The sequence below is a fragment of the Aedes albopictus genome, chromosome 2 (genome assembly GCF_035046485.1).
Source record: "Aedes albopictus strain Foshan chromosome 2, AalbF5, whole genome shotgun sequence".
Taxonomy (NCBI): domain Eukaryota; kingdom Metazoa; phylum Arthropoda; class Insecta; order Diptera; family Culicidae; genus Aedes; species Aedes albopictus.
The window spans coordinates 475,293,578-475,320,573 of NC_085137.1; the positions used below are offsets into that span (position 1 = coordinate 475,293,578).

A 26,996-nucleotide genomic window follows, 5' to 3' on the forward strand; every position below is an offset into this window, starting at 1 on the left:
TCAGCATTATAGTAGTCCTTACGACAAGACATTAATGCTAATTGGCCGTATATGCGCCTATAGTGCTTCCTCACAGCAGGTTTTGGCAAAATAACGGGCTGCCTGAGTGCAGCACCTTCAGGAACGTCGTATCAAAATGTCAAAGAAGCGTAACGCCTCGTCGAGCAAAACAAAACAAAAATAGATTTACGTCCGCTCCTCGCTCTTCGCGCTTCCTCGTCCTTGCACACTCCAGCTGATGTTTGATAGTACTTTTTTGCATATTTTAATAGTTATTTGGATTTGAACTTACGATCCAGAGATTATTTGTCCATGTTTGCTGCTTAAGTTTTTGTTGCACGCTACAGGATATGCCACAGCTGTTCCGATGGCGTGCGCTGATTTAATCCCCAATATAAAGAATAATTCGGAAGCAGCTGCAGTTCCAACACCCAAAACTTGTTTTCTGTGCACAAAGCATTTTCATTCCCTCTTCGATCTAGCATATGGATTCCCTCTTCCGCATAATTTTCATGACCCGCCAAAGCATTCACCGATTCGGTACATACTTTTCGACGAAATGATACATGGTAATTGTTCGATGGTCATGTTCCTAATCTAAACCTGCTGCAGCAATGTTTTCTGTGGAGCTTTTGGATGAGTACGGGAAAAACCAAGGGAAAAATGAATAAGGAACTCAGATGTACAAATATGTCAACAGAGGCATAGACTATGTAAAAAAGAGACAACATGCGTTATCAAACACGTTACATACAGGGGATAGACAAAATGATCGGGACAGGCAAAATTTTCACTTTTCAAAGAATGTTCAACTAGCTGTAACTTTTCAAAAAGTGCATCAAATATTCTCAAATTTTTACTGAAAGTTCATCAACTAGTTGTGTATTAGTGGTCAAAATTTGGGAAAGATTGGGCCATTTTCCACGAAGTTATAAAGATTCTTGAAAAAGGTAAAATTATCCGATAGCCAACTTTGAGCTATTATATCTCCAGATTTAATGAACCGATTGCAATGAAATTTTGATAATTTATGACTTATATAATGAACTCTAAAAAACATTTAACTTAACTAGAAATTTTTAACAAGAGCAAAAGTTATAGCGATTTTATTTTCTTCACGATTTTTTAGCAAATTGGTCTATTTTTAATATATATTCCATTACTTTTTCAATTTGTTGGCGGCTATGTTGTTACTTTCCTTCAAAACACATTTATATATAAGTCAATTAGAGGGGAATTAAATGAACTAAAATTTGCATCTTGAATTTTGATACGATGTTGAAGTTTTGGATATTTTTGTGTTTTATTAGAAAAAAAATCTAATCGCAATAATTTTCTTCCGTGTTAAGAATTTTAAGTTTAGTTAACGGTTTTTCATAGTTCATTATATAAGTCATAAATGGTCAAAATTTCATTGCATTCGGTTCATTGAATCCGGAGATATAACAGCTCAAAGTTGGCTATCGGATAATTTTACCTTTTCTAAGAATCTTTATAACTTCGTGGATAATAGCCCGATTTTTCTCAAATTTTGACCACTGATACACAACTAGTTGATGAACTCACAGTAAAAATTTGAGAATATTTGATGCACTTTTCGAAAAGTTACAGCTAGTTGAACATTTTTTGAAAAGTGAAAATTTTGCCTGTCCCGATCATTTTGTCTATCCCCTGTATCTTCTATACTCTTTGCTCTTAGCATTTGAAGAGCAGTTAAAAAGCATTCTGAATGCTTCCAGGCGAAAACACCTCAAGCAGTTGAAGTGCTAATTAACAGCCAAAAGCTTTTGAGCAGCACAGCTTATGCTAATTCAAGGCAGCTATGCATACGAACTGCTTATGTAGGGCAGCAAGCAGTTCAAATGCTTAATACGGTCTGCTTTATGGCTTATCCAAATGCTTAGTGGTTACCTGGGTACCCTTCGATTTTTTTTTATTATTTTTCTGTAGAAAGCTGACTTCTAGCCTCAAAATTTGCCAAGTAGCTCAGGATACTGATTTTTCTCTACTTCCAACCATACTTAAATTACAGAATGTATAGAATTCCAAAAATATGAAAAAAAAAATGAACCTTGCTGAATGTTGTTCGAGACGATCTGGAATTCACATATCTGAGAAATAATTGATCCTTTTTTGATAAAGCATATGAAAATCTCAAAGATGGTTTACTTTTGCATATTGTATGTTGCAAAAATCGTTGAAAAATAAAGAATCGAGAAAAATATTAAAATAAGGAGCTTTCGATCATCCTGGGTTGCTTGGCAAACAATGAGGCTGAAAGTCAGCTGTTTACAGAAAAAAATAATTGTCTAAGGGTAAAGTTTTCGGAAAATTGGTATCATATGACATCTAACAAAGATCTACGATGAATATTACTCCCAGTGGTTTTTTTTTCTAAAATTCCTTCAGATATCCCCAAAGACATAATTTAAATCCAACAAACCTTTTGCGAGTTATATTTTTTGTAGAAGAAAATTTGTTGTTTCTTCATAGGCCCTTTTCAAAAGTAAGGTGAGAAAAACAATTATGTGTTGATGCAAAAATAAATAACTCATGAAATCCAGCGCATGAACAAAATATCATTCAAATTTAAAAAAAATATTGAGTCAAAAATGACATTTATTTTCGTGTTTCAGGCTGGAACTGCTCCAAAATAAAAACAATTTTTCCTATTATTGCTATTTCTTATTGGCTTTTTGATAATAAGAATTAAAAAAAAAAAACAAAAAAAACTGATGTGAAACTACTTAATTAGTTATTATTGAGTTATTTTTCTGTTTATCTTATTAAGAACAAACCAAGGACAAAATTTTAAATGCAGAATTACTGCACCAATCATCATAAATTTATTGAAAACAATGTAACTATGAAAATAGTTATTTCTAAAAAAACATTTTGTCATTATTAGGGTAAACTGTTTTATGTTTTAATGCTTCTTCTTTTGTTATTTTCTCCTATACATGCAAAAATGAAGAAATGGTCGAAAACTCATCAATAATAAAATAAGTAATGGTTGCATTGGGATAGCATAATGAATGATAAAATGAGATACGGGCTGTTCATAAACCACGTAGACCAAATTTTGGTCATCTCAGACCCCTTTCTCCTTCGTAGACTTTCGTCCATACAAAAATTTTAAAATTTGTAAGGAGCGTGAGCTTTGGCCAGAAACCCATCCCCCAAGGTTATTACTACGAAGCAGGTACAGTATCGGACAATAAAAATGCATCAAAGCCGTTCTTCTATACAAACTTGTCAACTATAGATTGAAATAGCTCATTTATTTCACAACCGATTGTTTTAATTTTTCTGTGACGAACTATAAAACATTTCAATGTTTGAAAACTTTTGAAAGGTTCTGTGATAACTAATAACACAAAAGTAATGGATAGGTTGAATTTCGATAATAAAAATGCACCAATACAAAGAAAAGTTATAGCAAAAAATGCTGAAGCCAAATCATGTTGTTGTTTAGGCAAATTTATTCCTCATCGTACAAGACATATATTTGCCGAAGACATCGTAAGAATATGGCGTATAAGTTTTTTTTGCTAAAAATTTGTTTGACTTGGTGCATTTTCAATATCACATTTCGACCTATCTGTAACTTTGGTATCAATCATCGATCTTTTTGAAAAGGTTTGAAATGTTTTGTAGTTCGTCACAGAAAAATAAAAACAATCTGTTGAGACGGACTTGGTGGTCTAGAAAGTCTCTTAAATAAAGACAAATCAATCAATCAATCACCCCCCGGAGCGGACCTGGTGTGGTGGTTAGAACACAAGACTGTCACGCCGAGGACCTGGGATCGAATCCCACTCCCGACATACTCACATAATGTGAGTTCTTCCTTCGGAAGGGAAGTAAAGCGTGGGTTCCGAGATGAACTCGGCACCAACATTTCAAAAGGGCGTAACCGCATTTATAACCAATGCCTTCTCACAAAGCTGTGGAGCGTATCCCATCCCTCTCGAGCAATCCACTAGCACAAATAGAAAGATAAAATCCTCCTCTTTCGATTAATGGATGTGAATTGCGTGAGATGAATGAAATTCAACCCACAGCTCTGTGAGAAGGCATTGGTTGCAAAAGCAGTTACGCCCTTTTGAAATGTTGGTGCCAAACTAGCCTAGGGCTAAAAATCTCGTTAATACAGACAAAAAAAATCAATCAATTGGTGGTCTAGTGGCTACCGCTTCTAATTCATATGCAGAAGGTTCTGGGTTCAATCTCTGGCCCGTCCCTTCCCTTCTACTTTGTATCATTCTATCCACTTTCTTTATACTCTCCTCTCTATAAATACAACTCATATATATTCATATGTTCATAGCCATCACTAGAACCAGAAACGGTTGAAAACCCGTTTCCCTTGCTTCCAACTTTCCCAGCACAGTGTCAATCTATCAGACAACGCCTACAAGTTATGCAATCAAGCGAACTGTGTCGCTTTAGCTTCATAGTTATAATTCTGCATTAAAATGTCTAAAGTGTCTAACTCGTTTTGTAAACAAACATTGTTTCTGTCGCTGTAGGGCTTATCTCGATCCACCCACGCAGCTGAGGGCCGTTATCAGAAAGATCTATCTTCGCTCTTTCTGATAACGGCCCCCAGATGCGTGGGTGGATCGAGATGAGCCCTACAGCGACAGAAACAATGTTTGTTTACAAAACGAGTTAGACACTTTAGACATGTTAATGCAGAATTGCACCAATCTATCACCTTACGCCTGGCATTCATGCACCAATGTGTGAACCTTCTGTCAACCATACCCCACCAACACTCCGACATTCGCATGTGCAGACGCCATAGGCGAAACTACTGAGGGTACCGGGGGTGCCATTCACCCTCTAGAATGTTAATGCATTGTTGTAAGATATGGGGCGATGAATGTTAAATAGATGAACTAATGAATATTTGTTTGTAGTTCACCGTAGTTTCACCTATGACAGGCGCAGAGGTATATTCAGTCTGATGTGGATACAAACGATTGCAATTATCACTTCCTCCCCCTTCTCCACAATGACCAGCAACCTAACGTGGCAGGCCCCATGTTCGCCTAAAACTAGTAGATCACCAACCCTCACATATTGAAGATGTCGGCTAGTCCCCAGCAGTGTAATCTCATTGATTCCTTGTGTGAGTATAGCTAGTCTGGCGATACTGAAGTAGCATCTACGGATTGTCAATCAAGCTCAGCTTATGCTCAAGAAAAATAAAAGCAATCGGTTGAGAAATAACTGAGATATGGCATTGTAAAGTTGACTAGTTTGGTATAAGAAACGTCTCTTATGCGTTGTTAATGTCCGATTCTGCACATACTTAAGCAGAGGCTATATCACATATAATCGATTACAGTGATTCCATAAAACATGATTAACCCTAAAAAGGATACCTGAAGTCCATTGGACCCCAGGCGCCTTTCAGAGCTCGTCTTTGATGGAACACACTCGGCGAGGTGACGAAACTGAGGCCATGAAGGTATCACTTTCAGGGTTAACGACTTTTCTAAAAATCTACTATTTTGCCGAAATTTTTCGTTCAAGTTCCTATACGTTAATTATTGATCTTATAACGATTATAACTCAAAATTTTGAAATTACATAAAGATGTCAGTAGGAATTTAACCTACGTCCTCGGATTGAGATCTATGCTTTATCTCTAGCCTGTCCATAAACTACGTAGACTCTAAGGAGGTAGGAGGGGCTGACCAAAGTCTACTGTCCGTACAAATTTCAAAAAATTGGGGTTCTGAATTGTTCAAATTGAGTCTACGTAGTTTATAGGCAGCGCCCAATTGGCGTTTGGCTCCATTGTCAAGTTGAAAGTAGAGAGAGAGTTCGAAGTGAATGAGATGACACGAATAAAAATTAGCATGCAACGGTGAGGCACTTGCTATTTTTGTCATCAGTGAATTTGCAGCTTAAAACTCAGAACATATACTTTCTCGGTTCTATCCGATTGTACCAAGCACCTTGCATGATTTGAGACGATTATATGAAACTAAATTGAAGGACTTTGTAGGAAGGAATCCTTGATTTTTATTCCATACGACAGGCGAGGATTTTTGGTAGTGTTGTACTTTTTACAACGGCGCACGTCCTGAAGGGTTAACAAAAAAAGGCTGTATAAGCAAAGTTATATAGAATATAAATTAAAATTCTACTCCGCCCTCTTGTCTGCTGCGCTCCTCGTCTTCGTGTACCCACCGAATCCGTGGTGAACTTAAACTTTTCAGGGTTTTTGTCTGGCATTCTTGCAACATGTCCCGTCTACCATATCCTTCCGCATTTGGCATCCTTCACGCTGACGATAATGTCCTTGTTGTTTGCAAAGCAGACTGATTGACCGGGTTACGTTAAATATTCACCTCAAATCAGTTTCGATTGTTGTTAACTGTGGGCTTAATTCATTGACGTATGAGAAAAAAGAACGTTTCGGATTCAACACAATACATGACCTTTAAATAACAACAATTTTATTAGAAAAATTCACATGTAAAAAGCACTGTATAATAAATAAGGAAGTGTAATAGGTATTGTCACTGTCGTAAATCGTTTATCACATTTCGAGCCGCTAGTCCCGCCATGTTTGTCGGTCAGAAGGTGCTACTCGCCGCACCATGGCACGAAGAACAACTTAAATAAACGGAAGGTTCTAAAACCGTTTCACGCTAGCTTGCTAACTAGTAGATATGTTATGATTACTTGTCCACGAAAAAACGGTTGGTGGCACCACGAAACGATTGGTGAGATGAGAGCTTGTACGATAGCGAGATGAAATTTCTGGCACTACATGTTAATCATGTTCCCTGTGTTTGGTTTGTCTAGTGTTGCGTGTCGAGCTTCCGGAAGTACGACCTAGCTCATGTAAGGATAGTTGGACGCATATTTGGGCCTTTGCGTTCTCGGTCGTTGTGTGGTGGTGGACATCTGCTGAAGGTACTGTTGTTGTCGTTCTTCACTGAGACGCTGCTTCTTGATCTGCTGTTGACGGTAGACGAACAAGGGCCGGAAAATAATCGCCCGCTTAGCACGTTTCGGTTGATCTGTGGTCTGGTCGGGTTGCAGCTCAGAAACTGTGGTGGTTTCGTGTGGTATCGTTTGGACGATCGTGTCGTTTGTCAGTTGATTTGAGCTGTTGTGGCTCGAAGAATTTTGTAAAAGGCCATTTTTGCGTACGTAGACACTGGCACCTATGATGCCTGCCAGTACTGAAATGCCTACGATGAAAATGATAATCTGCAAGAAAAAAAAGCAAATTATAAGATAACTTAATCTTTATGAAATTAGAAACCGATGAAATTGACTAACACGTTCTTGGATTTAATCTACAGGGGATGACCAAAATGTTTGGGATAGGCAACTTTTTTTTTCTCACAAAAAAGTTCAACAAGCTATAACTTTTCATAGAGCGCATCAAAAAATCTCAAATTTTGACTGTTTGTCAACCTATTATGTGTGCATCATTGGTACAAATTTGGGCTCGTTTGATTAATATTTTGCAAAGTTAGAACCTTTCGGGTAAAACACTATTTTTCAGACAACTCATTTTTGAGGTGTCATATCTCGGAAACCAGTGAACCGAAGTGAATGAAAATTTGAACGTACACTAACAATATGTAAATGCTTCACAAACTATTAAAACATAGATACTTTTTGAACGTTGAAAAAAGTTATCATGGATTGACCTTGGATTGGATTTTTCTTTAAAAAATGTATTTTTTTTACATCAATGTCAATAAATTTTAGAGTTGATATTCAAAGATTTTCCACTTCTGTTCTCAAATTATCTCTAATCAGATATATTAGAGCCTATTTAGATTGAAGGAAGAACACATTTAGTAATTTTTGTGTGGTATTGTAAATTTGACTTATTTTCCTCTATATGGGTAAAAATTTCAATCCTGTATAACTTAATTCGCCGTGAGAAAATATTGCATTTTATAATGTCGTATTAAGTATCAAGATATTGTTGAGAAACGTTAAAAAAAATCATTCAATTCGGTTCACTGGTTTCCGAGATATGGCAGTTCAAAAATTAGTTGTCTAAATAATAGTGTTTTACTCGAACGGTTCTAACTTCGCGAAAAATTAATCAATCGAGCCCAAATTTGTACCAATGATGCACATATAATAGGTTGACAAACAGTCAAAATTTGAGATTTTTTGATGCACTCTATGAAAAGTTACAGCATGATGATTTTTTTTGCGGGAGAAAAAAAGTTGCTTATCCCAAACATTTTGGCCATCCCCTGTACATCACTGGTGTATAAAAAAATTGCAATGGTTCAATTTGCCCTACATTCAAATTGTTTATACGGTGTATGCATGCTATTTTTACTGAACATATCCTATTTTAAATTTATCAACTGCATCTTGATGTCATAATCAAAGTTTTACGAGAACATCACGTGATCTATTTCTCTTCATAGATTTTTTTTCTTCTCAATCCATCACTTATCCAAATAGTATAGCAGGTGGCACCTTCATGCTTACCTTCGTAATTGCCTGCATTGTTGTATGATAATCACAGCACTTTATATATCAAAAACTTCGCTAATTCCGTAAACGGTCGATGAGAAACTTAAAAAGCACTATCACAATTTCGTTCAAATTTGTCCTTTTCGTTCGATAGATTTTCGTTTTCTTCGCTTTGTCGAATACCGCTTCCTCTCAGATTGTTATTCAACGACTGGTTGATATCACCACCTATCACCTTGATTTTATATATTTTCATGAGGAAGATCGTTCGTGCTTCGCACTTTTGTGGAACCGTCCGGATCCCCCACCTCCCACAAATGGGACACTACTTCGTCTGGGCGAAAAACGCTATGGCATATTCTAGCAGTTCTAGTACCTTGCTGGACCGATGAATCACCCGTCGAGGTGGGAAACCTTTCGGAAGTATCTGCCTTCTACCGGAAAAACAGATGCATTTCTCATCCAATTAGCAAGATTCTGAACCGGCGCACGATTCATGTTTGCTCAGTAGTAAAATGACGAGTACTTGTAATGACACATTGCTATCGATGAATTGCACAGCAGGACTTTGTACTAGTCATTATTTTTTGCTGGATCATATTCTGTGGGAAACCGCTGGAGATCTTGTACGTTGACCATGTGCTTTCTTGGAGGTTTTCAGAATTATCATAAGCGCAATGATGCAAATCTTTATGAACCTTAGTCATCGATAGCTACCAAGGATTAACATTAACAGTAATTAAAGTGCTGTGAAGTTTCGATTTTTATTAAATTTAGTTCAATTGATCAGATTTTTCTTTATATATTGCTTCAAATTTATTTACTCTAATTCATTCGCCTTAAAAATTGAACAGATCGGTGAATGAAAAATTACTCTAGTCATGATATCACACGTATAACGAACTAGGGTATTTCCTTTATCTTTTGGGGCCGAAGTGGTCACATATGACCCCAAATGAAAAATGGCTGTACAATCACCCTTTCGTTAAAGTGAACTATGTCTTAGGCAAAGCCAACTCGTGCAACAAAAAAAACGGGTGTAAGTTGGGTTTGAGATATCATTGACATCCTAGAACAATCTGAACATAAAGAAGTTCGAAAAAAATAATTGATACACCAGAAATGTTAAATGCTTATATGTATGTGATGATATGGTTTACATTCATACGTATTTGAATAGTCGTCTTAATGGTCATGGGATATTTTTTTCTTATCTTGGGGTGTTATAGGTCTTCCAAACTGTTCTGAAATGAGGTCCTTCAAATCTACTGGAGTAATTTTGTTTGTATTAGCACCAAACTGCAACATTGCATAATCTTATGTAATCCGTGAATCTCGTTGAAACGCGACTGCCAGGTCAAACTAACTTGGAGTTTAGATCTTCAGATCTATACTCGTAACAGTAGTCTCATCCGCTGTACATAGTAACGTTGTATAATCAAGTAAAACTACTGGATCTACCATAAGACTGATTGTTGCGATACTATTTCGAGGAGTATTCCTATGTTAAAGTAGGAGCGAAATGAAACGAAAATTGTACAAGAATAGGTGATTCAGTTTAGACATTTGAAGAAGTTAATTAGGTACAGAGTGAAATAGCCCATGAATTACATTTTTCACCAAACAACCAAGTGAGTCCTGGAAGTACTTCGGGAAGAATATAAAATTATATTTCTAATCACTACAGCAGATAACAGAAGATCCGGCGAAGCCGATGCCAATTGATGCTTGCCTAGAGAGTGTGGGAACTGATCGTACTGAAACATTGTGAGATTGTGTATAACTAAATAAGTGATGAATTGAAAATAATAAACCCTATTTTTAGCTTTAGCTTATCCATCAAACGACGGTTTTGAATCAGCTCAAAAAAGTTCAGCTTATCGGACCCTCGGCCCCAACCTACGCAACACTGATGTTAACTGTTATATGCTTTTGAGATATTCAGCGTCGTCCAAATTGTTTCAAATTGGCCAAAGTCTACGCGTCATGCAAATTTACAAATTTCAAAAATTTTGTATAAACAAAAAAGTCTACAAGGGGGGCGGGGTGGGGGGTTGGCTACTGAGATGGCCAAAAATGAGTCCAGGTAGTTTATGGACAGCGCCTTATGAAACAAGCTGGTTAATTATCATGAAATTCATACAGTGTTTGTTAAAATGCACTTGGTTTACCTGCGCTGTGCATGCAGTGCAGACTATCTGGAATTAAAAACGACGAAGCGTAATTTCCCGCACAGTTTTTACTGCTCTTGCTAACTAGTAACACTCATTGATGATTATCAGGGTCACAAAATACAAATAATAACTTAGTAAGCATTATGATAGCTATTCACTTTCTAGGAACTTTTTGTCACTGCATTGGCAGTCCAACTCTCAATGTTATTACATATCAAACCGCATTATGTCAACATAAACGATTCTAGCTTATGCGAGTTTGTACGCACGCTTAGAGGAGTTTATTTTTACATTTATACGGTTCCATTCGTATACACCAATGCGAGTTAAACTGGCATAATAAGAAAAGTAGTAATCACCAAGGTACGCAATTATGCGAATTCATGTGACACTTTGTGAGTTCGCTTGCACGCTTATGCGATTAAATTCATCGCAATAAAGCATCAGAATATCGTTTACTGTGATGAAGTCATACCTTATAAAAGTTGATTTCTATTCTTATACAACTTTACCAGATACATCGCAATAAGTTCAAAATATTCGATACAAGTTGCCCCTCCGCCGTACATATATGCGATAACGATAGTGACTTAAAATAGTACTTTATACGATGTACATACTGATTTTGAATTGAGGCCTTTAAATCTATACTCGTAAGCAAATATCGAGCGAATATGGCAGAGTACATTCTATTCTTCAATAGGGAATCGCGCCACTTGGGCGGTGGCTTCTATTTTCGTCTGTTTTCCACTATAACTCAGTCAAAGGAGACTGGGCGAATCTGGGCCCAGAATGTACACCAATGACCCATAGCTCTTTCGAAAGGTCTAATTGAGACAAGAAAAAGTTGCTATGGGGCCAAAAATATTCATCATGGGAGAAAAAAGTTATTTGACATTGTATGGGACGGATTTTAGTTGTTTTTGTTGTAATTATTATTTTTTACAAGCAACCAATCTCAAATAAACCAAATGTCTCATCTGTCAGTGTTATACACAATAATAAGTCATCTGTTTTAAAAAGCAGATAATAATGATTTCAGAAACAAGCCAGTGCATAGAAAAGGTTGGGGTTTCTGCAAGTTTTTTGGGAAAAAGTGGAGGGGCACGCAGTGTATTAATCTATGTATTAATATTATTATAATGGAATGGGTATAACCATAGGTATTATACCTAAAAACCCTTCCCTTGAGCAAATGCTTGTGCAGTGTACGGATTCTAATGTTGAAACACAGTGAAACATATCAAAATGTAAGGGGAGTTAAAAAAAACAGTTTGAGTCAAGTGAAACATGGCATTTAATTAAGGTGTTTTAATTACGTATGTGATGCACATGGTTCTATGGATAATATTCATTGCTGTACCGTGAGTATACCATAAATATTGTGACTTTAGGTAGACGACAATGCTTTCAATAAAAAGCTCGGTTACTTGGGATGTTTGATCTCAGCAAAAACATTGTAGCCTTGGGAATAATAAGTGAATTCAATATACATATAATGGATCCAAGAAGATTCGGATACCGAGAAAAATACCTAGGGCTGTTCCAAAAATAAAACGGAATTCAATAAAAAGCTGGCGATTTATGGAGCAAGATGCTAGTAAAAAGCAAAGAGTTAGTGGAAAAAGCTGACGATTTGAGCATAAAGCTCATATTAGAGCAGGAAGTTGAAGGTTCTGGGAAGAAGCAGATGAATCTTAGAGATGTCGCGAAAAATCTCAAGAAACTAAAAAAATTGGGTATTCTGGAAAGCAACCGAGGGCTCTAGAAACATGCTGGCGGTTCTGAGGAGGAAGTGATGATTTCAAGGGAACTAGAAAAAATAATGGAATTTAAAGATAGAAGCTTTAGACTCTGGCTAGGATTTGATAAGACTAAAGGGAACAAGGGTTTCTGAGGGACAGCTGTTTGTGTTTGAATAAACGGGCGATTAATTGTGATATGATATCACTGATATCGATAGGCACAATAGCAAGCTTTGTAGGTGATGTGGGGACGAATGTCATAAGGCGCAAGGCAGGTCAAACCATCCCAATTGCTTGATTTGTTGCGGGAAATACGCGAACATGTTCAGCGGTCTTAGTCTTCAAAAGAACTTTGTTGATAAGTCACAGTACAAACCTGAACTACTGTGACGCAAACCAGCAACTGCTGATTCAGACAGTCGCTGAGTGGGAGATGGATATCGCCGTCATAAAGGACCACCCATATCGAATACCCACCGATAACGGCAACTGGATCGGCGATATGAATACCCCGTCCAGGAGTAGGTGTTGGAACAATTCGCTCAGATACTGGACTGTATGACCGCTGAGCTGATAGGGCAAAGACCGGGTGACAGGTGATTCCAATGCCTGGATCGTGTAAAGGGGATGCCGTTTACGAACCAGCTTGGTCAGACTCTGCTAAAGGGTCTGACCATGCTAGGTTTCGCACTGACTAATGTCGGTACTGAAATGCCTTTAGCCGACAAGCTACTGTGACGGGTGCATTGCATAAGTACCCCACAGGCTCCGTTAACGATGGAGCACCTTCTTCACCACTTCGATCATTTATTCCTTAATTCCAAGATATCCAAGATATTAAAAGTTTTTGACCTTCTCTTCTACTCTTCCAGCTACTGTTAAGTTGGAAGGGTAGTCCGTCTTGACATCTAATGATTTGGTCTTGCTGACATTGACAGTTAGACCTGCCGCAAAGAAACGTTCGGCTAGGTTTTTGAGCTTACTCCGCTTGGTAAAGCACCATTGGTCTAGTACAGGGTGCGGCAGGAAAAAATGCGAAAAGTTCAAGGCACTATTACACGCTAAATATGGGATATATATGACTATTTTTTCATGACAGTGTATCAGTCAATGTCTATATTCTAGCACTGAAAAATGAAAATGAACATATTTGATGTTTAACATGTGATAATGTAGGCCTAATAAGCGGATATCAATAAACTGCGCGCCCAATGGTCATTAAACAAAATGACTATAACAGTAACAAAATTAGCTAAAATTCGATGAACAACCAGACCACACTGATCCAGAGCCATGTAGTTTCACATACCAGATGAAATAAGTACATATATTTGATGATATTGTAGAGAAAATCAAAAATTTTGTTTTATCAGATGCGAAATTTAGCGACCTGTGCGATTTTCTGCGGTTTGAAAATTTTGGTTGTCTTCATCTTCAGGCGCCGCCCTGTAAAGGTTAGTGACCAAAATGGGAAATTTTTTAATTAACTTTTCAGAAAACTAGCCTATTATAGATCATGGAACGTTGAAACATAGATTGGTTAATGTCAAATGGACGAAAATGAGGTTTGAAGTTGAAAAACACTTTCGCATTTTTTCCTGCCGCATACTGTAGGGCTACATCATTTGCCAAACGGAAGTCGTTCAGATGCTCCATAGTGATGGGCTGCTAATGTAGCCTACAATTCGATGCACTGTCAAATGCCCCCACAAATATCTCGTTGATTACGATAAGGAGCAGTAGCAGTGATAGTACATCCTTGCCTCACAGCCCTTGCGACAACCCGGTTTGTCGAATAAAGCTTGACTCTAATCAAAGCGATTTTTTTTCATACTCCCCTTATATTTTGATATATTTCACTGTGTTTCAACATTAGAATCCGTACACTGCACAAGCACTTGCTCAAGGGAAGGGTTTTTAGGTATAATACCTATGGTTATACCCATTCCATTATAATAATATTAATACATAGATTAATACACTGCGTGCCCCTCCACTTTTTCCCAAAAAACTTGCAGAAACCCCAACCTTTTCTATGCACTGGCTTGTTTCTGAAATCATTATTATCTGCTTTTTAAAACAGATGACTTATTATTGTGTATAACACTGACAGATGAGACATTTGGTTTATTTGAGATTGGTTGCTTGTAAAAAATAATAATTACAACAAAAACAACTAAAATCCGTCCCATACAATGTCAAATAACTTTTTTCTCCCATGATGAATATTTTTGGCCCCATAGCAACTTTTTCTTGTCTCAATTAGACCTTTCGAAAGAGCTATGGGTCATTGGTGTACATTCCGGGCCCAGACTCCATACGTTTTTGCCCTGCCCAGTCTCCTTTGAACCAATTGACACAATTTTTGGAATACAATGAGATAGGTATAGTATCTACCCGTGTACAACATTTCAAGTCAATTGGTTCAAAATTGACTGAGTTATAGTGGAAAACAGACGAAATTAGAAGCCACCGCCCAAGTAGCGCGATACCCTATATACTTAAAGATAAATCGAACCAAATTATCCTGCACTGCCATGAAAAAAAAAACTCGAATCGAGTAATCTGTGAAAACAAATTTCAACTCGCAATGAAGCAGTGAGATCGTATGGAGTATGGATTCTCTCATACTTATTTGAAATATTATATTTGACCCCCTTGCAGCATGTTAAACCTCCCAGAAATGGACGCAAACCGGTATACTGATGGTGTCCGGAAATCGCAGAACTCCGCGCATCCTGACTGAGGGCGCCGTTTTAGTTACGCGTGAGAGTGGGAGTGAACGTGTGCGAAGCCTCAAAGAAGATTATCTACAACAATTTATCAACAAATCTTTTGGACGCGCACTCCCACTCTTACTTTGACGCGGCACTATGACAGCGCAGTAAGAGCTAGAAGGAAGATGTAAAGAGCTCGATGATGGGGGTAGAATGCGTCAGCAACTTCAGGATGCTGCCCCGAGGTGCTGCAGAAGATCGTGGAAACGTTGTTCCCGCGCCTCGATACAAGACTATAGGCCCCATGACGTCTGTGGCCTAAACGACGAGGTCATCGCAATTGCGAAGTCGCTCAAGTTGAACAAGACTCCAGGCCCGGTCGGAATCCCAACTGTAGCCATCAAGACGGCAATCGAGGCTAGCCCTGACATGTTCAGAATGGCTATGCAGTTGTGCCTAAACAGAGGCAAATTTTGTTGGCGCAGCGAACACGGTGGGCAACACAAACTCCTAGACCGGAAAACTCCCACCGTCGCGAGATTCGTGATACAGCGAAGAATAAATAAACCGCCGATTATTTATAACATGTTTATTCGTTAACGAACTAGTACGGACTATTTACAAAACAACACACACATCGGCTATCAGCTTTGTCATCTCTCATCAACGTATACATTCTAGGACTTACAAAAACAATCATCACAATCATTAACTGATGCTGCTGTCATACTGTTCATCGTACCAGGGGGCTGGCACTACTATATTCCAACAAATTTCTGGAGAGATGTGAATGGCAAAGATAAGTTCTACTGCCCAAACCCGGCAAGCCACCTGGCGACCCGTCGGCATACAGACCTATCTGCCTTCTGGACACCGCCGGAATATGTCATTCTGATGGTATATCCTAGAAAGTAGATGACTCTGGCCTCTCGGATAACCAGTTCAGCTTCCGGAAGGGTCGTTCGACGGTGGACGTTATTAGGGCTGTAACCAAAACGGCCGAGATAGCGCTCCAAAAGAAGCGAACGGAAATCTGCTATTGCGCGGTCGTCATGCTGGACGTACAGAATGCGCTCGACAGCGTCAACTGGGCTGCCATAGAGTGCGCCATACACCACCAAGGAGTCCCGGTTAGCGTATGCCGGATACTGGAGAGCTATTTCCAGAATAGCGTGCTAACCATTGACACCTTAGAGGCGAGAGGAGCCACAATATCACCGTATGGGTTTCTCAGGGCTCCATCCTGGGCCTGGTACTATGGAACACGGCCTATGACGGCGTATTGAGTCTCAAACTTCCACCGGGCGTAAAGCTGGTCAGCTTTGTCGATGACATTACCCTCGTGGTACATATACGGCGAGTCGATAGAGGAAGTGCAACTGACACCAACGCACGCAATTGGCATAGTGGAGAACTGGATGAGGTCGAGACAGTTGGTGCACCCCGCCACGGAGGTGGGGGTGATAAACAACCGCAAGGGTGAACCAGAGGCAGTGGTCACCACATGCGGGTGCACGAATAACAGCCCCAAGCTGTAATTCGGATGTCACGTGGAATATGCCTGCAAAAGAGCAAGCATGGCAATAATTGCATTGTCAAAGATAATGTCAAATAGCTCGGCAATAGTCTTATACTAGGACGTCTTATGTAAGCGTAAGCTGCTAGCGACAGTAGCGGTCTCCATACTACGGTATAGCGCCGCTGCATAGTCGAATGCGCTAGTGGTCAATTAAAACGTGAGTGGGATTCTGTTGCTTCCACGGTCTTCCGAATCGTACTTCAACAACAGAGAAAATGGCGGGCACACCAGTAAGTTAAGTTGGCCCCCTCCCCATCCGGGAGCTTGAGTCCAACGGATAGTCCACAGTACTAGCCAGGACCCAAGCTTCCTGGGGAGATGGGGCAGAGAGGACAACTTAAGAAGGTGGCTGGTGGAACGCTAACCAATAAAAGTCATACCTAACGGGTGTACGGCGAAAGGTAAGGAAGAGAGAGAATGAGTTTTTAGTGGATCGAAACCCACATAGCCTGAAGAACCACCTCTTGGGTATCTGATCAGCAGAGTTTCTCATTCTATAAAAAAAACTCTCTGCATGTTCCTGTGACTTTCGAATACAAATGTACAAACACCATTATTAAACAATACAATAATTTTATTTCAGATCATCACAAAAAAAACATTGATTGTTTTGAAGCATAAACACAGTAAAAGTAAGTTTTTATCACACTCTTCGTCGCTTCTTCACGCTTTTTCTGTTTATGAATTCTGCTGCTCATAAGATACCTATGTCAATCGCGCGATTCTAAACCAATTCACGCCAGTGCGCTAACTAGAGTTATGACGTCATGACTAATTGCTCTTCCTCTTCATCTCGATGGGGCGTTATCTGCTACTTATGATATCGGTGTCATCTTCTATAACTTCTTAACTTAGAATTGGAACACTGCGACTCAATTTTCATCGGGTCATATCGTGATCGTTTGGAGAGCGCGTAAATATTTTCTAGCATTATGTTAATCATATTCCCTGTTTTGGATTATAATTTCAAAGAAGGGGGCTGGGAAGTGGGAATTCCGTTCTAAAATTATAAATAGCGTTGCACAAGTAAAGCACACTATCCCGTGTAGCTGTAATAGTAAGGATATCTAAAAGCATATTTAGGCTTTTGCGTTGCTGATGATTGTTGGGTGGCGATTTGCTGTTGTCTCCGTTGTTCTCGCATCTCCCTTAGACGTTGTTTTTTGATTTGTTGTTGACGGTAGACGAACAAGGGTCGGAAAATGATGGCTCGTTTCACACGTTTCGATTGTTCGGATGATGGTCGGCGTTGTAACTCAATCAAGGACTGTGGGACAACTGGTGAACTGCTTGAAGGATTGTTCCATTGATTAGCACTTTTGTGTTTTGGAGCGTCGAATTTCGGTTCCGCGTTGAGTAAATATGTTTTATTTTCTGCGATGGCAGCACTTTCGATGCACACAGCTACCGATAGTAGCACTAGAAGCGTGACCTGAAAAAATAAAATGGATGAATAATTAACATACGATACTATTGAGACAATATTATAACTTATGTCCACTAACACTCATGAAGTATTTTTTTTTTAATTTTGTTTTCACTGATGAATTAGTAAATCACTATCCTGGTTTATTTTCTCTTCACTTTTTTAACTAATACCATCCTTCTTACTTTGCTTAGCATATACGTAGCGTAAGTAAAAAGTAACTTTTTTTGTCTATTGTGCCCCGGAAACCATTTTTTTTAATGAATCATCACTGTTCATTAATATACTCTCACATTTTATTCCATTTTTTGATTTCACACAACACCAACCTTTTTGGTAAGCTCCATGTTTTCCACCTTTTCCTACAAATAACTGAATAATTGAAAATTTGAATTATTCTTAGACACAACTGTGTAAAAGAAATTTGTTTGTCAAGTGTTTCGCTAAACTGAGCACCATTTCCAAGGATTGTAATTCTATGACTGAGTAATTCTCGTGTATCACCTTGACTTATATGTTACTGCAGTAGGTTTGTTGTAATTCGCACTTCTTTACATTTTACATGGGGCGGTTTGTGACATCACACAAGACAATCTCACTGGAAAATACTATACGGATTCAACAACGATCTTTAGAAATGAATGATTCATCTTTGAGTTTGAAATGCGTTCGGGGTCGAAGACCGATCTTATCGGTTTGTTAAGGTTGGAGAAGCTGTCGTCATTGACACAACTTTCATCATTGACAATTCGAAAGCAGTTTTCTCGTTCAAAACTGAAAATTTCGCAGTGAAAATGTATTCACTTTTTTGGGGTGGAGAATGTAGTACATGTAGGGATCATCAGGAATAATATATAAAGGATTTGATAAATATGTTACTTTTTGCCTTTCTCGTACACTAAGTGTACTGGAAAGGCTATATGTTCACTCTAAAAATGACTTCTTGATAGAAGGCCCAGAGGGTCGACTCACATATACCAATCAACTCAGCTCGACGAATTGAGGTGATGTCTGTGTGTGTGTATGTGTGTGTGTATGTATGTGTGTATGTGTATGTGTACAAAAAAACTCACATCACTTTTTGGCAGTAAACCTCAACCGATTTTAATGACCGACGGGTCATTCGACGCGGAATCTGGTCCCATTGTTTCCTATTAAAAATGGTTCGGATCGGTCCAGCCGTTCCGGAGTTATGCCCATTTAGGTGTTCCGGACCGGTACCCTTGAAAGGGACCATAGATAAAAATGTAACAAACACATACATGCGACACATCAAACTGTGGCATTTTGGATAACCTCATGAATAGTTAGCAGAAAAACAGTCTCAGACCATATCTGAACCGGTAGTGTTCCGGAACCGGTTCCGGGTGTCCCGCCGGAAGTGGCCAAATATAAAAGTGAACCAAAGCCATGCATGCGACACATCAAATTGCGGTAATTTCGATAACCTGTTGAACAGTTAGCAAGAAAACAGTCTCAGACCATATCTGAACCGGTTGTGTTCCGGAACCGGTTCCGGATGTCCCGCCGGAAGTGGCCAAATATAAAAGTGAACCAAATCCATGCATGCGACATATCAAAGCGCGACTTTTTTATAACCCAATGACAGGTTGGCATAAAAAAAGACTCAGACCATATCTGAACCGGTAGAAATTCGGAACCGGTTCCGGATGACCCGCTGGAAGTGGTCAAATAAAAAAGTGACCCGAAGCCATGCATGCGACACATCAAACTGCGGCAATTTCGATAACCTGATGAACAGTTAGCAAGAAAACAATCTCAGACCATATCTGAACCGGTTGTGTTCCGGGACTGGTTCCGGATGTCCTGCCGGAGGTGGCCAAATATAAAAGTGAACCAAATCCATATATGCGACATATCAAAGCGCGACTTTTTTTTATAATCCAATGACAGGTTGGCATAAAAAACGACTCAGACGGTAGAGTTTTGGAACCGGTTCCAGATGACCCGCTGGAAGTAGACAAATAAAAAAGTGACCCAAAGTCATGCATGCGACACATCAAACTGCATCAATTTCGATAACCTGATGAACAGTTAGCAAGAAAACAGTCTCCGACCATATCTGAACCGGTTGTGTTCCGGATGTCCCGCCGGAAGTGGTCAAATATAAAAGTGAACCAAATCCATGCATGCGACATATCAAAGCGTGACTTTTTTTTATAACCCAATGGAAGGTTGGCATAAAAAAAGACTCAGACCATATCGGAACCGGTAGAGCTTCGGAATCGATTCCGGATGACCCGCTGGAAGTGGTCAAATAAGAAAGTGATCCAAAGCCATGCATGCGACACATCAAACTGCGGCAATTTCGATAACCTGATGAACAGTTAGCAAGAAAACAGTCTCAGACCATATCTGAACCGGTTGTGTTCCGGAACCGGTTCCGGGTGTCTTGCCGGAAGTGGCCAAATATTAAAGTGAACCAAATCCACGCATGTGACATATCAAAGCGCGGCTTTTGTGATAATGAAAGGTTGGAATAAAATATCTTAGCCAGTAGTGTTGCGGAACCGGTTCCGGGAGTTCCGCCGGACGTGGCCGTATATAAAATTTGACATAACTATTACATGCGGCACATCAAATCACGGATTTTCCGACAACTTGATGACCTTTTATCAAGGAAGTATGCTAAGACCACATTATTGACTGTCAGTAGTTCCGAAACTAGTTCCGGGTTTCCCTCCGCATAGGCTTAGACAATTTAAGAGACTATCAGTAGTGTTCCGCAACCGGTTCCGAGCAAACCCACCCTGATAAAAAAGATCATAGAGATACAACAGAATGTATTGTTACAATACGCTGAAATGAATGGTAGTTTCCATTAATTCAATTGTTTAAAACGATAGAGTAACAACAGACTCTATTGTTTTCCACCATAGCATGTATTGTAAATGTCACTTTTACAATAGAAAATAGGGGTTGTTATGTATCTTTACCATAAAAAAAATCCAAATTTTCTGGAGCAAATTGAGTCAACTACCATACAATGTATAGTGTTTTTATTATTGAAATCTCTAGTGCCATAGATTTTATTGTTCACGTATTGTAGTTTCAGTAGAGCATTTTCAGCAGGAAAATAAGTACACAATATAATTTGATGTTGAACAGTCATATTTATCATTATTTAATGGTAGTTTATGGTGATTCTATTGGAAATTTTTATCAGGGCATGCATGCGATTGAGGTATCACGGCTATTTAGGTAACATGATGAACAGTTGAAAAAAAATAGACGCAAGCCATATCAGTGTGTTACGGAACCGATTCCGGTTGTCCCGCCAGAAATGGTCGAATGTAAAAGAGAACCAATACATGTAACATATTAATGACTTATTCAGTAACATGATAAACGATAACCAACAAATAATCTCAGACCATATTTGGGGGAACCGGTAGTGTTCCAGAACTGGTGACGAGACGAGTAGCCCACAGGAAGTGATAAAATATAGAAGCGAACTAAACCATAGCGGCGTTTTTTTATAATCTGATGAACGGCCAACAAGAAAATAGTCTCAGGCCACATCTAGAACTTGTAATAATATTTCGGAATCGGTTTCGGGTGATCCTTCGGAAGTGCTTTAATAGAAGTCTCCAGTTAGCCTAGTGGTTAAGGCTTTGAATCGCCTATCCAAAGACGGCGGGTTCAATTCCCGTTCTGGTCGGGAAAATTTTCTCGACTCCCTGGGCATAGTGTATCATTGTACTTGCCTCACAATATACAAGTTCATGCAATGGCAGGCAAAGAAAGCCCTTCAATTAATAACTGTGGAAAAGTTCTCAAAGAACACTAAGTTGAAGCGAGGCAGGCCAAGTCCCAGTGGGGACGTCGAGCCATAAAGAAGAAGAAGAAACCAAAATCATGCATGCGATACATAAAATCGTGGCTTTTCAAAAAATTGCTGAACTGTTAGCAAGAAAATAGCCTCAGATCACATTAATTTTCAGCGTTTTAGGTAACTCGATGAACAGTTAACAAGAACACAGTCTCAGACCACATTTAAGACAACCGGAATCGGTTCCAGGTGTCCCACCGGAAGTGGTCAAACGTAAAATTTAACAAAACCTATGCAAGCTGCACATCAAATAGCGGAGTTATAAAAGTGAACAAAATAAATGTCAAAGCGATAAATCAAATCGTGGCTTTTTTGATAGCCTGTACACTAGGCCTGTCCAGCTTTTCAAAAATGTTCTCTGATTTTCAAGTCCACCCCCATATTTTGATTGGCATCCTATAAGAAGTAACTGGTCAAAATTTCAGCCAAATCCATTGAAATTAATCGAGCTGAAACTGGAATCCCTAGGGAGAAAGGTATGACACATTCAACGGGAGTACGTACTTTCGTGACTCATAGTCGTACGATAGTTGATCGATATTTTTGGAAGTATAGAGTAATAATCGCACGCTTTGCTGTAATTCTGTCCTCGAAACCGGCCCGAGTTCAGCAGTGAATGAGTCGGCATATGTCACGGGTAAATGATTGTTAACAGTTTTTTTTGTTTCAAAGTTTGTATTTGTCATCAATACTTTTCAATTCTTGAATCATCTTGTTCAAAAGGAACATTGAAACATCTGACTTATCGAATATAAATATGCTTGTTTTAAGGTGGGCCCCGTCCACATACAGGTGTTAATTGGCTTGAAACGTATGGCTCTGATTACTAATGTTGAGCGGACCCTTTATCTACCAATGGCGTGAAAATTGTTTAATAAAAGGCGTCAAATAACTAGTATGACTATAATTTGCATTTATAATGTTCTCTAATGCCTTAATATTGTTGCTGTCAAATAAAACGTGGAAGCTTAAACTTTGCACATCATTTGCCAAAGAAAAAGTTATAAGCACCAACATTTATTTAGGCATTGAAACAAAAAAATATATAAAAACTGAACACAGGGATTGAAACGGTTAATGATTGCTAATATACATATAAGAATGAAATAAATCTCATTTTAGTTAGTATCTATCAGTCAGTAGTGATCTACCTTCGTATTGTGCGACACTTAAGTTTCTCCAAAAATGAATCAAGCGTGTTTAATAACTGTAAGTTGATATTATCCAGTAGACTTCGAGTGCTAAAACCCCTATTCGTTATCCACACAGATGGTTTTGATGAACCTGGTGCTCATCTGGCAATCGACGGCAACTCCAATCAACTCGCAAACAAATGGCGCAGTAGCTCAGCAGCGACAGGTGGCGGAAGCCTTCGATAGTGTGATACCGATTCCGAAAAATATTGTGAAGCGGGAGTTTCTGCCACCTCCGCTGTTCGAAGTGGAGTACATCGAAAGGATCCGTGGAGAAGAGGAAAAAAGTCGAAAGGAACAAAATGTGGACAAGGATACCTATATTGATGCTGAACGAAATGACCACAGTGATGATAATGACGATGAAGATCTTGTGTTGTTAGGCTGAAATTAGTTAATGATTAATATTAGATAAAAAGTTTGTGCTAAATATAGTTTTATATAAAAATCATCATGTTTTTGTTTTCTTTTTGCATAATGTGACAGAATATGGTCCTAATGTTAGTATATTTCGAATAATTCTAACTCACAACAAATGGACGCTTCAAATAGAAAGTTTTGCAAAAGTTGATCATGTGTGCATTACAATTTGTGAAACTTTGCATGCGGGTTTGTTATACGAAGGTGCCTCGGGAAGTGTAATGGGAACTTCAGTTATAGATAACATTGCACAGTAGTAGATTTATTTTTATAAAATCATTAATGTTTTCTAGTTTTCCCAATACTTCGGTAAATTATAAGCATAGGTGACTATATTGCGTGTTTCGCCGTAGAAAATCGCTCAAAGATGGTCACCAGTACATCATATCATAATCGTGTCTTCTAGAATAAGTGCGGAAACTATCTAGGGATTGATCGCGCAGAAGACACCGAAACAATTAAATGCAACCGCACATATTTATTAGCGTTTTTGAACAGCTTTGCGCGAAAATTTTCTTGCACTGCATAATACATTAGCCTAGTGCTTCCCAAACTGTGCGCCACGGCGCCCTGGTGCGCCGTGAACATTTCTCAAGTGCGCCGCAAGCTCTTGACTTTTGGAGCCAAAATAAAAAGAACAAACTCTTATAACTCAAAACAAGGAACGTTTTTTGTTTAGTTAAACTAGTATCGCTTCATCGTTTATTTTTTCCAAAATCTAACAAGTGTAAGAATATTCTATGAAATTTTTGGAACCAACTTTAAACATTTTTTAAATCTTTTAGTAAAATTTTGGAGTTGTTTTTGAACATACTATGCTTGAGATTAGTTTACGTTTTAACCAATAACTTGTACTTCAGAGTAATTATTTCAAAAGAATTGTTAAAGTACTTTCCAAAATAATTACTGTCAGTTTGCTGGTCCTCATATGTCTCTAACTTTTGAGGAAAATATTTTTTACTATAACACTATCGTAGAACACTTCTGCTATGTGCAAATTTTCGGTTTTGTACAAGAAAGACACAACTCAAAATTTTGTAATTGTTGTTAGGATTAGATGGCAAATGATGGAAAACTATGCAACCATTGATTTCATTAAGACCCGGTCCGAAATTAGTTGAGGTACGTGAGATTTGGAAATTTTTAATCAATTGTGTGCATCAAAGGCACAGCTGAAAGCCATTCTTTCTTTTCAATGGTCATTCAATTTTGTCTCAGTCAGACTTTTCTCAAGATACAATCATTAAAGTTAGTCCATATCTAATGATAAATTAATTAAGTGAACTAGTAGGAGGTGCTTCGTGAGCCCAAATCATCATTCTTGCACACAAACGATGAAATGATCCATCGTCAGCAATAATGGCAGGTTAAACAATCTGTTTATGTCTAAGTTTATTGAAATTCGCCACACTACTTTACTTAACAGTTTGGAAGGTTTTGTAACACCCGTGAAAATTTAGTTTTTTTTTGTACGAAATTATATAAAATGAATGCAATTTATCCAGAATTCTGAAAGTATTCCAACAGTTTTAGTGTTTTCCTTGAGAAATTTGAAATCAACAGCTTCATTAATATATTTTTTAAATAAAATCTCCAAGAAGCGGAACCAACCGGCCTCGGGCTGAATTTTCAAATAATAAAGAGGTCATAATAATGAAAATCATCGAGAATTTTTAAATACATTTTAAGAAACTGAATTTCTTCGAATTCTAAGAAAACATAGTAAGGTTCAAGTTTTACACGATTTTGCATTTTTTATTCTGAACTGGAAGTTGTGTTAAAATGATGAAAATTCTGTATAAATTTTGGGGCGCCGCGTATTTTTTGAAAATTTCAAAAGGTGCCGCAATAGGAACAAGTTTGGGAACCTCTGCATTAGCCTGAAAAAAATATTTCGCTCCTATACACTTTTTGGGTTCCATTTTGGTACCATATCAACCATGCAAAATTTCAACTCACTCGGGGAAACTATATTTTAGCGCCAGCCGTTCTTAGTTGTCATATGATATACAATGAGTAAAATTAATTTTTCAAACGTTAAAAATAAATCAATAAATAGGAGAACCAACATATTTTGGACACAGTAACGTGCCAATATTTTTTGGACAATTACGGCAAAAACAAATGGAAGTATCCAAAATATATTGGCGTAACGCTGTGTCCAAAATAAGTTGATTCCCCTAATTTCTGTTGCAAATTTTACGACGAAGCAATCTTTCCAAGACCGCAAACCGATCTAACGCATGTGAAAAAGTTATTGACTGAATACCGAAGGGTATCACTCAACAACATAGCGGTGATGATAAATGTGGGCGTGTTAGTGGAATACCTGTAAGTAAAAGAAAATCGGGTTAGGTGCCGTCCCATTTAATTCCACCAAGAGTTTGCATCCTTGACAGATACGAATTTCGGCATCAACTGTAAGATCTTCTTCAGTGTCTCGTATTTGACTCGACTTCCGCTTTTATTCTCTACCTACATTATCGAAAAAAAAAGAGGCCTATAGCCAAAGCAGTAAAGGCGTGAATATGGGTATTGAGCATGACCATGCCGGGGGTGACGGGTTCGATTTCCAGTCGGTCCCAGAACTTTTCGTAAAGGAAATTTCCTTAATTTCCTTGGACATAGAGTATATTTGTGCCTGCTACACGATATAAACATGCAAAAGTGATCATTGGCAGAGTAAGTTCTCAGTTAACAGAACACTGAGCTGAGAATCAGGCTCTGTCGTAGTTGGGACGTTACGCCAAAAAGATTATCAACGATAGAGAGCGTGATTCATATGGATATACTCACCTTAACGGTCAGACTAAGGCCTGAGTGACTCTGCTGTACATAGGAGTCGTCTCCATTCTACTCGGTCCATGGCTGTGTGTCTCTAGTTCCGCACTCTGCGAAGGGTTCCCAGATCGTCTTCCACTTGATCGACCCACATAGCTCGCTGCGCGTGTACTTGTACCGGTCGGATGACTCTTGAGAACCATTTTAGTTGGGTTACTATTCGACATCTTGATGACGCGACCCGCCAACCGTAGCCTCCCGATTTTAATGGTGTGGACGATGGTTGGTTCTCTTAGCAGCTGGTGCAGTTCGTGGTTCATTCGCTTTCTCCAATTCCCGTCTGCCATCTGCACTCCGCCGTAGATGGTACGCAGCACCTTCCGTTCGAAAACTCGAAGGACGCGTTGGTCCTCTGCATGTAGAGTCCAGGCTTCATGCCCATAGAGAACTACTTTGTTCGATCGTAGAGTTCTGCAGAGTCCAAAGTAAGCTCTATTTCCTGCCACAATGCGTCTCTGAATTTCTCTGCTGGTGTGGTTGTCGGCGGTCACCAGTGATTTCATCATCGTTGATAGAAATTCGAGGTGGCGGGCGCGGTGATTCTTTCCTGGAGCCCTTTGCCATCAT

At 38.7% G+C, this 26,996-nt stretch overlaps 3 protein-coding genes across 3 annotated transcripts; 1 reads left to right on the forward strand and 2 right to left on the reverse strand.

Moving 5' to 3' along the window:
- Window positions 1-6,459: 6,459 nt before the first annotated feature.
- Window positions 6,460-8,709, reverse strand: LOC109418023 (uncharacterized). Its single transcript, XM_019692181.3, has 2 exons — window positions 8,497-8,709; window positions 6,460-7,239 (listed from the first exon to the last, which is right to left on the reverse strand). The coding sequence occupies exons 1-2, from the start codon at window positions 8,512-8,514 to the stop codon at window positions 6,859-6,861; spliced, it is 399 nt and encodes a 132-aa protein (XP_019547726.2). The 5' UTR covers window positions 8,515-8,709; the 3' UTR covers window positions 6,460-6,858.
- An 8,618-nt stretch (window positions 8,710-17,327) lies between these two features.
- On the reverse strand, window positions 17,328-18,848 carry LOC115265786 (uncharacterized). Its single transcript, XM_062849276.1, has 2 exons — window positions 18,452-18,848; window positions 17,328-18,128 (listed from the first exon to the last, which is right to left on the reverse strand). Exons 1-2 carry the CDS (start codon window positions 18,467-18,469, stop codon window positions 17,733-17,735), a joined length of 414 nt encoding a protein of 137 aa, XP_062705260.1. The 5' UTR covers window positions 18,470-18,848; the 3' UTR covers window positions 17,328-17,732.
- A 4,203-nt stretch (window positions 18,849-23,051) lies between these two features.
- LOC109418019 (uncharacterized) lies at window positions 23,052-23,615 on the forward strand. The gene is made up of 2 exons (XM_019692174.3): window positions 23,052-23,184; window positions 23,245-23,615. The coding sequence occupies exons 1-2, from the start codon at window positions 23,161-23,163 to the stop codon at window positions 23,554-23,556; spliced, it is 336 nt and encodes a 111-aa protein (XP_019547719.3). The 5' UTR covers window positions 23,052-23,160; the 3' UTR covers window positions 23,557-23,615.
- The last annotated feature ends 3,381 nt before the right edge of the window (window positions 23,616-26,996 follow it).

Coding starts and splice junctions, on each gene's coding strand:
- LOC109418019 (XM_019692174.3), top strand. CDS start 23,161: ATGAATCAAGCGTGTTTAATAACT. Junction 23,185..23,244: donor ATCAAGCGTGTTTAATAACT/GTAAGTTGATAT, acceptor TTATCCACACAG/ATGGTTTTGATGAACCTGGT.